At 41.2% G+C, this 12,614-nt stretch overlaps 1 protein-coding gene across 1 annotated transcript in view; it reads right to left on the minus strand.

The window, feature by feature from the left end:
* Positions 1-8,167: 8,167 nt before the first annotated feature.
* The window catches only part of LOC130928017 (NACHT, LRR and PYD domains-containing protein 12-like), a 28,093-nt gene continuing 23,646 nt past the window's right edge, over positions 8,168-12,614 (minus strand). The window contains exons 7-8 of the mRNA XM_057854193.1: positions 10,129-10,302; positions 8,168-8,246 (exon numbers count right to left, since the gene is read on the minus strand). Coding sequence (XP_057710176.1) covers positions 8,168-8,246; positions 10,129-10,302 — 253 coding nt within the window. The remainder of the gene's footprint in view (positions 8,247-10,128; positions 10,303-12,614) is intronic.

Genomic DNA, 12,614 nt, shown 5'->3' on the forward strand with positions numbered 1-12,614 from the left:
CGTCTGCCACTTACTTCCACATGTGGCCAATAAGCAGCCAGCATGCAGGCAGGGGAAAGACCCGAGTTATGTCACTTCTCGTTCACTTATTCTCGGTCCTGACCGAGATTGTTGAGATAATTCGTTCTGCAACGGGACTTGACTTCCCACTACTGTTTTTCAGTATCATTTGATTATAAGTTTTTGTTTCAGAGCAACAAATTTGAGAACTAGCTATACACACACTTTAAACAATAGCACCAAAACAAAAATACAACGGCGCGTCAGGTAAATCTGATGTGCTGGTTGTTCCATATTTGGAAATTAAAGGTTCGGTCTCTCTTTTTATTTCAGTTACAAAGCAGCAAGCGTGTCACACAGAAGCATGACTTTGATCCCATAAAAATACGTGTTACGATCGTGAGCAGAGAACCCTAAAGCAGGTACATGAGATGGCGTGGTTAGGAAGTCAAAAAAGTTTATTTGTTCCAGAGCCATGGTGTTCTTCCGTGTAGAGAGCCTGGGCAGAGGTAGCAAAAGATGTGAGGCGTTGGCGGGATCCTAGGACAAGGCAAAAAGGTCCATGATCAGATGAGGTCACTCAGAAACATTCAAAATGCGAGAAGGCACTAAAAGTATACTGAAAGAGACGATCCAGCGACGTGGTGGAGCTCTGGCTGGCTTATGTAGGCTGGTGATGGTGATTGCTGACAGCTGCCGTCGCTCTACCCGTCAGGTGCTGGGCCTGTAAATGAATGACACACACAGCCACACACCTGGCCAGCCCTAGGCCTGACCGACGACGCGGCGGAAGTTCTCTCTCACGACTGCAGCGGCAGGGGAAGGAGAGAGTGGAAACACAACAATAGCGTCGGTCACTCAAGCCCTTTTCACACACATATCCAGGGAAATTCCTGTGTAAGGTTGACGTGGGATTTACGCGGGATGTCCCGAGAATGACGCGGGTTGGACGCTTTCACAGACTTGTCCAGTGTTGCCCACTGGTGCCCTATGTGTGGGGAGGGCTGCTGGCGCCATTTTATAACCCGGACATGACGTCATTTTTGGTCGGCGTCGGCTGTTACAACGTTGGTCAAATTGTGTTTTATTCCAGAGTGCGCGTTCCCTACGTCGTCACTGCAGCCAATTCAATCTTATCAAGACTGTATTTCAGACCAGACAATCCAAGAGAAGATTCCTGTCGACCTACTGTCACAGACCCATTGTGTTATTCCCCCTTTTCTATCTGCAGGGCAGCAGAGGAGAGAGGCTCGCTCTCGCGGTGCGCACGGAAGCCTTGGGCGCAGGCGCGAGTGGAGCCGCCGCAGGTGCAGATCTTGGTGGCGAATATGTATTTAATGGACCCTTGAACGCATCTCTTCCTCCGCTCAACCATCCCGTAGCAATTTAATTTAGTTGTTTTCAGTTTAATTTAGCTATTCCCAGCTATGTTTGTTTACCACTTTTCTTCTTACTGCGAAGAGAGAAGAAGTGATGTGATGATATTTACGTCATCAGCCATCGTGCTGTGCCCCGGGAATTTAAGGCCTGCTTTCACGCACATCGCTTCCCGAGAAAGTCCCTGACATGAAACTAAGACGCGACCTGTGAATTGTCCGCGTAATCTCCTTGTCATTCAACACGGGAAATTGTTTTCGCACACAAATGCAGCACAGGTTTGGCCAAGAGTCAAGAATCTGCATTGGACAAGGTGATGATGCTAGAACGTTTGTTTTTATAATGTTCCAGTGAGATTTACAAAGATGACTGCTTGACGAAAACGTCAAAATTCCCTCAGTCCTTGATGATATGGGGCTGTAAGTCAGGCAAAGGCACTGGGGAGATGGCTGTGGTTAAATCTTCAAAAAATGCAGTTTGCACATTGAAATTTTAGACAGCTTTCTTTATCCCTTCAATTGAAAATATGTTTGTCAATGCATCATGCCACAAAGCTAAAACTGTTCAAGCATTCCTTGGAGAAAGACTCATCCAGTCAATGTCATGGCCTGCAAATAGTCCAGATCTCAACCCTATTGATAACCTGTGATGGAAATTGAAAACAAATGGTCCACAGCAAGGCTCCGAACCTCAAGGATGATCTGGCAACTGCAATCAAAGGGAGTTGGCACCAAAATGATGATGAATACTCATCAAGTCCATGCCTCAGAGACTGCAAGCTGTCATAAAAGCCAGAGGTGGTGCTACTACAGATGTGTTTTGATTATTTCTTTGTTTGTTTCTTATGATTCCATGTTTTTTCCTAAGAATGGAGTGATTCCATATATATTTCCCTGCACTTGCTCGATAAAATTAACATTTACTGACTACCACAATGTTTTTTTCTTCATTTCTTTTAGTATTTCTGAATGCTAAAGAGTTGCACTTTTTGAACAAATTCATTATTTTTTTCAAGCTATTTATCTGAATTTGTTCTACATGATAAAATGTCTGAGTGAGTGCTCGTCCGAGACTGGGGATTCCATACTTTTTGCCAGGGGTTGTAGAAGATGTGGTCAGTACTTTCCAGTAAATTCCTTACAAAAAGGAACAATTTCTCACTTCAAATATCCTACGTAGAAACTCCCCAGAAGGGTAAACACCGTTCGTACTTTTTATATGAATTTCTTTTGCTTTTGGTGCAATTAAAAGTGTGAGAAATTTGGTGTTATATAAATAGTTGATGATAACATATATCTTGAATGCAATTGTTTCTAATATTAGAGTTTCGAAGATTTCGACCGTTCACCGTGAGTGTAGGCACTTCCCGTTCTATTAAGTTGCTAATTGGTCTTTGGTGATGCGATTGGCAACGTCGATAACCGAACCATTCATTTGGTGGGGTTGGAGGGGTAAATGATTCGTTTGAACGAATATTTTGACTGAAAAAATTGTACTGGATTCGTTCCCTCAAGTGCAGGGGTGTCAAACCAGTTACAAAAAGGGCCCAGAGGGTCCTGGATTTAATTTCAACCAAGACTACGCAAACAGATTAACCAATGAATTTTCTGCTGAAATAAGCAGCACCTGACTGCTATCAACCAATTACACTTGTAGGAGATCAGATTAGTGAAAAGATGACCTCTTCATTGGTTGGAACGGAATCCAGGACCCTCTTGGCCTTTTGTGGAATTGGTTTGACACTCCCGCTCAAGTAAACTGTTTATTCCGTCGCTAGGGACCACTGATGTGGCATCATGAAAGCGCTGCAAAAATGAAACTATTTGACATGGAGTCAACATGGCTGGTCCTCTGCCTAATTTGGTCAATGATGAGATGTACTCTAGATTCTCATCATTTAACCGCTGGTTGTCTAGATGGTGCCCAGAAAACGATATAGTCTTTGTTGATAACTGGCACGCGTTTTGGGGCAAGCCCGGGCTCATGCGCCGAGACGGCATTCATCCGACTTGGGACGGTGCTGCTCTCTTAACTCGAAATTTGGCCGCCAAACTAAGTCTCCCAAAGTGACACTCCAGAGTGGGGGCCCGGGCGCAGTGTTGTAGTGTAAAACATAACACTGTTAGTAGTGACCACTCGCCTCTTTCCGAGCTGTCACAAATCCAAAATTCAGGACAGAAGATAGAGACTGTGTCCGTGCCTCGTATAGTGAACAGGGGAAAACCGAGTACTATAGGAACGAGACCAAAGAATTTAATACATATAGCCCCTGATAGCAGTGAAAATAAAATAGCTCTTAATAAATATATAAAATGCGGATTATTAAACATCAGGTCAATCTCGCCCAAATCTCTGTTAGTTAATGACTTAATTGGGGATTATAATATTCATATTTTGGCCCTGACTGAAACTTGGCTTCAGCAGGATGACTTTGTTAGACTTAATGAATCCACACCCCCAAGTCACGTGAATTTTCACACAGCTAGAAGCACGGGCCGTGGAGGGGGGGTGGCAGTAATATCACACTCTTGTCTAGGTATGAGCCCAAAAAGTGAAGCTAATTACATTTATAACTCCTTTGAAAGTCTAGCACTATCAATTATAGACGCTAACTGGAAGAACCAAAAACCAGTTCTTTTCATAGTAGTTTACCGTCCCCCTGGTCCCTACTCACAGTTTTTGTTAGATTTCTCTGACTTTTTATCTAGTATTTTGCTAAGCTGGGATAGAATTATAATTGTAGGGGATTTTAATATACATGTTGACGATGAAGGTGACTCCCTTGGTAAGGCCTTTAATGACCTACTAGATGGGACTGGCTTCATTCAAAATGTAAATAAACCAACTCATAGTCACAAGCACACCCTGGACTTGATTTTAACCTACGGTACGGAGATTAGTGATCTTAGTGTCCATCCCCACAACCCCGTACTGTCTGATCATTTTCTAATTACCTTTCAGTTTGTGCTTCAAGATAATCCGCCACTAGTGACTAGAACTCAGATGAAAAGGACATTAGGTGATCACTCTGTTTCAGAGTATAAACAGATAATTCAGCCTATATTTGCCTCCATGTCATCTAATTATGAAGGAGTGATGTCCGGCCTTGCTGTTAATGACGAGTTTGTTGATCGTGTTCTGTTTACGTTTCGTACCACCCTCGATGTCGTCGCTCCCTCCAAATTAAAGTTTGTCAAGCCGAGACGAGCCTCTCCCTGGTATAATGCTGAAACACGCTCTCTTAAACAATCGACACGTAAATTAGAAAGACTTTGGCGCCGTTCCAACACAGAGCACACCCTCTCTGCCTGGAAACACAGCTTAGTGACATATAAGCAGGCCTTGCGTACGGCTAAAACCAGATATTACTCATCCTTAATAGGGGAAAACAAAAATAATCCTAGGTTTCTGTTCAGCACTGTAGCAAGGCTGACAAACAGTCACACCTCAATAGAACCTTATATCCCAACCACCCTTAGCTGTGATGACTTCCTAAAATTTTTTAACAATAAAATCGCAACTATTAGAAATAAAATAAATGAATCACTTCCAATTATTAGGTCTGATAAAGTGCAGACAAAGAATTCGGAATCTCCTATAAACCCCTCTAAAATATTAAATAACTTTACCACTGTAGACCAAATTGATGTAACTTCAATTATAATGTCCTCCAAACCATCAACGTGCCTCCTTGACCCAATCCCAACCAAACTTTTTAAAGAGACCCTGCCTCTAACTATTGACACTATCTTAAATATAATAAATACCTCATTAGTTACTGGCTACGTGCCGCAGTCCTTTAAATATGCAGTTATTAAACCGCTCTTGAAAAAACCTACTCTTGATCCTGATATTTTGGCCAATTATAGACCTATTTCTAACTTACCATTTCTCTCCAAAGTCCTTGAAAGAGTGGTAATTAAACAGCTCTGTCAGCACCTACAGGACAATAGTTTATTTGAACAGTTCCAGTCTGGCTTTCGAGCTCATCATAGCACTGAAACCGCATTAGTTAAAGTAACTAATGACTTGTTACTTGCCGCTGACATTGGATTAGTCTCGATTCTGGTTCTGCTGGACCTGAGCGCAGCCTTTGACACAATCGACCATAATATCTTATTGCAGAGATTAGAATGTGACATAGGCATTAGAGGAGCAGCCCTCAGCTGGTTTAAATCATATTTATCTAATAGGTACCACCTTGTCAATGTAAACCAGCAATCATCATCGTACTCTAGAGTTAGTTATGGTGTGCCGCAAGGATCTGTCCTCGGGCCCATCTTGTTTACGCTGTATATGCTTCCTCTAGGTAATATCATCAGAAAACATAGCATTAACTTTCATTGTTACGCTGACGACACACAACTGTATTTATCAATTAAACCTGAGCAGGTCAGGCAAGTAGAAAAACTAAGCGCCTGCGTCCGAGATATAAATACCTGGATGAGCACTAACTATCTTCTACTTAACCCTGAAAAGACAGAAGTCCTTATAATAGGCCCGAAAAGTGTTAGAGACTCTTTATCTGCCCAGATAGTCGCTCTGGACAATGTAAGTGTAGCCTCCAGCGCCACAGTTAAAAACCTAGGAATTTTATTTGACCCTGACTTATTGTTTAAAGCACACATTAAACAAACCTGTAGAACGGCTTTCTTTCACCTGCGCAACATCGCCAAAATTAGAAATATTTTATCTAAAAGCGATGCAGAAAAATTAATTCACGCGTTCGTTACATCGAGATTGGATTACTGTAACTCCCTACTTGCAGCTTGTCCTAAAAGCTCTCTAAAAGGTCTTCAGCTAGTCCAAAACGCAGCAGCAAGACTTTTAACAGGAACCAATAGAAGAGAGCACATCACCCCTGTGCTCCAGGCACTTCACTGGCTTCCAGTCGAGTTTAGAATTAAATTTAAAATACTCCTTCTTACATTTAAGACCATTAATGGGTTGGGGCCATCTTATCTCACCGATGCTCTGGTTCCATACCGCCCCAACAGAACACTCCGATCTCAGAATGCAGGTCTACTGGTAGTTCCCAGGGTTTATAAAAGTACTGTCGGAGCTAGAGCCTTTAGCCACCAAGCTCCTGTTTTATGGAATCAGCTTCCAGCTAGTATTAAAGAAGCTGAGACAGTCTGCACATTTAAGATTAGATTAAAAACGTTCCTATTCGACAAAGCTTATGGTTAGGCTAGTTGAAGTCGGAGTAGACTCACTGTTTAGTCTAAGCTGCACTAGAAGCTATAATGCTGGGGGCAGTACAGCCGCTGAGTTCTATCTCCTTTTCTTACTCTACCTACCACTTGTCTTACTTTATTTCTATTTTCCAATGTTAATATCTAGTTGTCTAGTCTCTTCATCACTAGTCACCCGGTGTCCCCTTTCCCCCCTCCCCTCTGGGGAGGGGCTATTTTTCAGCTGCAGCCTCCTGACTGTCCGGACCCCTGGCTGGATAGACGTCCTCGCTGCTACCCCCGTCTCACCTGACTAGAGGGACCTCTTCATGCTCCTTTACTCCACTGTATTTTTACGGACTATAATTTTGCTTGCTAATTCCCATTAGCCGTTCTGGGGTTCCTGTCTATCCGTCCTGGGAGTGGATCTCTCCTGACTGTGGTACTCCCCAAGGTTTCTCATTTTTCTCCCAATTGACTCTGGAGTTTTTGGAGTTTTTCCTTGCCGGCATGGAGGGTCTTAAGGATAGGGGATACCCAGGACTTGAACTGTATCTATTCATCTTTGTTGCTTCATTTCTAATCGTGTATCATATTGCCTCTGTAAAGTCCTTTGAGACCTCTGTTGTGATTGAGGGCTATACAAATAAAATTGAATTGAATTGAATTGAATTGAATTGAATTGGATGTCAAACTCTCTCCCAGTTTTTATTTGACACTGAAAGACCATGGGGAAGCCAAAATGTGATCATTTTAGTTTCACGGTAGAAAATGTGTTTTTCTCCACGAGATGGCACTCCTGGTCAGGTGATAGTTCTAGTCTGAATTTGATTCATTTTGTGTATTTGTTTGGTCTAATATAGTCATGTAATGGGTTATAGTACGGTATAATAATAACTCTTCAAATAGATAACGTGCCGAGAAAAACAGTACACCATTGTTTAAAAAAAAAAAATCAGACACTGTAAGGAATTACAATGTTACTCAAGATATGATTTTTATTTCGGGCAGTCATAAAAGAAATACAACAAGAAAAGAAAAAAAATAATGATAATAAAAAAATATATACATGCATATATGTAGCTCGAAAAGGGGTGTGAGGATGCCAAGCTTATATAGGCCCCACACCCTATTTCCTTCAGTATTCTTTTCAGCAAATACATCATTACTTGTACTTGAGTACATAATCTAGATGACTACATTTACTTGAGAACTATTATTATTATTTTTTTTAATGTCACGATAGTCAAATTTTTGGCCACTCTATCCACCTCTGGTATTCTGTTGTTTTGATCAAAACATTTTACCGCTTTGACCAAGTGGCAAATGACGTGTTGCCAATGAAGAGTTGTTAACGATGATATTTAGAACTGAAACTTTGTTGGTCAAAAGTGCACCAGTAAAAAATCTTGCTTTAAAATTGTTTTAGATTGTAATGATTAGTTTCTCAATCGCTAGCCGTGCTGTGGTGTGGCGACGAGGGTGTCAATGGAAGATATTTACCATTCAAGCGCCTGAGATCTGATGTTAATGGAATCCAAGTTGCTTGTGTGTCAGGTGCTTATGGTTGGCTTATTATCTTATGGTGATTCTGCCTCCAGTTAGAACCTGTACGGTCAAATCTCTTCAAAATCATGTTCTTCGGGACTTTCTTCCTCCTCTGATCCACTTTCAGTTTGGTCTTCCGAGTCACAGCTAAGGGAGTTCCAAAAAAATAGATTATTACATGCATCGCGATTCGGCACGTGACATTTCGATTACGATTCACAAATGTTCAAAAACGATAATTTTTCCATCATAACTTTGTGACAGCCGTTCGTAGCATAGCAAAATTCAAGACACGTCTGCCGCCCGGAAACCTTTAACGGACGCAAGCACAAAGTTATGATGGATGCTGTTGGCTAATGAGCGAGATATTTACTCCGTTTCGAAAGACTGGGAAATAAGTTTGTGTTTGAGACAGGCAGGTACGAGACAGGCGGTTGCGCTTCTGTGCGCGAGTTATTTTTTAGAGAGAGACGGGAAGAGAGATCGTTCGTTGCTCCTCGTGTTTCAGTTGTGCCGCAGTTTTAAATCATGTCAATTGAAAAATGTCCTGAGTGTGTTGCTAAGACCCGTGTGCGTCTATAAGAGGTTAGTACACGAACCCTCTTGAAGTGTTTAGCCTTTATTTTTTTTGTTTTTGAGATTTTAATAGTTTGTGCCGAGCGCTAAGCTAATTCGCTAACATGTATACCATATGCAGAACGTGTAAAACCACTATTAAGTACAGCGGTAATACGACAAAAATGAGAAATAGTACAGAAATCTGTGAAAACAAGGTATATTGGTTAAAAGTCTTATTTCTAAAGATACTTTGAAAGAAAATGTGGAATTCATTCCACCAGTGTAAATTTTATTGTACTTTTTTCGAGAGGATCTCCACCCCCTCGTCCGACAGATTGTTGAGGCTCAGGTCTATCTGTTGAAGATGGGAGAGGTTTAACTGGAGAGCCTCAGCCAAAAACGCCTATGACCATACTTGCTGTTTGTGTTGAAATGTCAAACATAAAACTATTCAGTCTCATTTTGTTCTGTTAAATGTTTATCCGAACATGTTGAATGAATATTACCAAGCTTTAAAACGGTTGATCGAGCATGTTTGGATGTCAATGGGACATCAACATTACAAATTTTCTAAAATGCTGATTATCATTAGTTGGTGAAGAAAACAACAGTTTGGATATGAAGATTATGGTGTCCTGAAAAAATAAGGACCCAACCTGGCCATTGTGAACAATTTTTTCTTTGAAATATAATGGCAACATTAGAGGCATGCAAATTCCATGGGCTTAGGTGTTAACGGGTAAAGGTACAGTGTTGAAAAAGGTTTGTTTATAGCCTGGCACACCCCTTGTCCCAAAAATTACAAAACAGATGGTGAATTTGCATTGAAATAAGTATATTTCATCTCATTGAAACAAATATGTTTTTATATCGGTTTGTACTAGGGACTAACTTTCAAATAATCAGAAAAGTAACTCCCTCAAAGACACTTCAGTTTTGACTTAAAGTCAATTGACTAATGTAATCTTTGAAAACATGGATTTGAAATACTGTAGTCCTATTGGCTAATCCAGTTTATGTGTATGTAAGTTACAGATGTTTGTGTGTCTTCATTTCCCATCTTTTTCTTTTTCTTTTTTTTGTATGGGTAAAGACTGACACAGACCTGAGGAACCGGCTGGGGACAATCTGGTGGCACGCATCACATTGACTATATATGGACCACTTATTGCTGATTTCCTTCATGAAAGAGCCTTCAAATTGATTTTTAAAAATCAAGTGCAGGCAGGATGCAAACTTTGCAAATAGATCTTGTTCATGGTTCTTCTTGGAAAAAATAAAATATATTGATAATAATCGATAATATAATAAATTGTTTTAAAAAAAGAAAGTAACCCTATTTGTCATGATATGGAAAAAATTCCACCACGGCACGCTGTCTGAATCCGATGCAGCCCACCACCACCACAGCTTCAAAAAATTCTAGCAGAAACCCTGAGCACTCTGACAAGCAACAATGTTTTGATCCTACTAGACATACTGCAGGCGATAGCTGGGATCCTCTTGGACGTCCGATAAGACCCTCTTTCCTTCTTTTCCTATTTTATTCACACTCAGGTCCAGCTCTTGAAGATGGGAGGGGTATGACTTGAGCGCCTCGGCCAAAAAAAGGCATCCTTTATTGGTGAACCCGCACTCTGACAGCCTGCAAAAAATGAGGTAACTGCCTGAAGTCAGGAAGGGAACCCGGAAGATTACCAAAAAAAAACAGCACATCACAAAACCCTGTGATACATCTGAAAAAACTAATCGTTTTATCCAAGGGCATAGGCTTGCATAGGGACGATAGGGACAATACACTGCCAACTTTTTAGGATGGTCAAATTGTCCCCACCAACTTTTAAGCAACCTTATATGCATTATATAATGTGTTCAGTTATGTATATAGCTCATTTAGATTGTCTTCCTATATGATGTGACGATAGAATTGACCCTAGCATTATTAAGTGAATTATTTTTAATATTATCAGACTTCCATTTACTCCTTTTTCACTTGCTAATGAGCCAGTCCATGTTTTTTTCCTCAAACGCACGTTTGATTGGCTGATTATTCCCACCTCCCACCCCCACTCTCTCACAGCACAGAATTAAGTTACATGTCGACATGCCGCCACCTCCTCCGCCCGCTTCGAAGAGGAGGGATATTAGGAGGAGGAAGTTCATACCGCAGGTATTAATGCACAAATCCGATTTTTTCGTGTTTTTCCGTCTCGAGTGAGGCATTAAGTTGACGGTTTGAATGGGACAAGTCGTACAGAAGTGAACCATTTCAAATCCGATCTGGGTCACTTTTGTTTGTGGTGTAAATCCGATCTGGCCCACAGTTTTCCAGAACGTGGCGGCGAACTGAACTGTCAAGTTTCCCAAGTCGGAATTCATGCAGCAATTACGTCAGCAAAGAGCGACAGGAACGGAGGACGGCAGCGATTTAGGCGTTAGCGCCCAGCTTGAACTCGGCTTTCTGAGAATAGGCGAGCTTGACAACAGTCAGAAAAAAAATAAAATCACGAGTCAAGGCTGAGAATGCTCGGTTTTCTTTCTGTGTGGTAAATGAGCAGATTTCAGTATCGCTTCCATGGCCGAGAGTCGGGGCAAACTGACCGTATGTGTGTGCGTGCGTGCACGACGTACACACATACGGTGCATGCGTTCAATCAATCCATATAAACTTTGAATATAAGGGATTATTTATGTCTCTTAATTGTGTCCTCTTTTTGGAAATAAAAATATGATCACCCTAGAATGATGCAGAGCCAGCATGTGTAGTCATTTGTTTTGATGCTTCCGCGCATGCGGGTCCGTTCGCTCAGCGCCTGTCGGACTGCAAGTTAATGCACATGCTTAACACTTGAATGTGCTCAATGGACAAAGGCAGTCGGAACGGGTACGCCAAAAAAAAAACAGATATTACTAAAACTCGGAATTGTGCATTAAGACCTGCGGTATGAACCTAGCCTAATTAGAAGTTGTTGTTTTTTCCAGCCGGCAGCCGCTGTAAGTAACTAAACTGTAAAGTAAACTGATCAGGAATCTGCTTCAGTATGGGGGTAGATTTGTGTCTATTATTCTATCAAAAAAAAAGTCGCTTCAATCAAAATATATATTTTCAATCAAAAAAAAAAGTCACTTCAATCAAAAAAAAAAAAAGTGTTTGAATGCAAAAATAAATTTGAAAGAAAAAAAAATGCATTTCAAAACTTTTTCTGATTGAATTTTCTTTTTTTGATTGAAACAACTTTTTTGATTGACGTAATGTAGTTTTGCGTTTGGGCTAGAGCAGGGCGGTAAACCGAAAATTTACCGGTACCAAAATTATTCACGATGACCGACGTAATTTTGACCATGTTGGTGAATTGGGTAATTTAATAAAACAAGAAAATACAGTATTTTCATCCCGCTTTGACGCTGTGTTGTTCGGCTACGTTCATTCCCCTTTAAAAAAAAACGTATGGTGTCTCATGGTTATCAGGAAGCCAAATTAACAGAAGCCCGGTAGGCTAACGCTAGCGGCTAACGCTACAAGCAAACGCGATGGAGTGCGTCTTAAGGGAGGTTCGCCAAACTTTCACCCGACACTAAGGCTACGTTCATACTACAGGTCTTAATGCACGAATCCGATTTTTTGTCATATCCGTTTTTTTGGCGTGCCCGTTCAGACTGCCTTTATCCATTGAGACCGTTCAAGTATTACGCATGCGCACTAATTCGCAGTCCGACACGCGCTAAGCAAGAAGACCCGCATCCGCAGAAGCATCAAAACAAATGACACACGTCATCCGTCATTCCAGGGATATCATATTTTGCTTTTCAAAAGGAGGACACAAATAACAGACATAAATAATCCCCGTTTAGGCTTATATTCAAAGTTTATATGGATCGATAGCATGCACGCACTGTCCGTGCACGTCACACACGAGCAGTTAGCCCCGACTCTCTCTCGGCCGTGTAAGCAATGTT

The sequence above is a fragment of the Corythoichthys intestinalis genome, chromosome 1 (genome assembly GCF_030265065.1).
Source record: "Corythoichthys intestinalis isolate RoL2023-P3 chromosome 1, ASM3026506v1, whole genome shotgun sequence".
NCBI lineage: Eukaryota > Metazoa > Chordata > Actinopteri > Syngnathiformes > Syngnathidae > Corythoichthys > Corythoichthys intestinalis.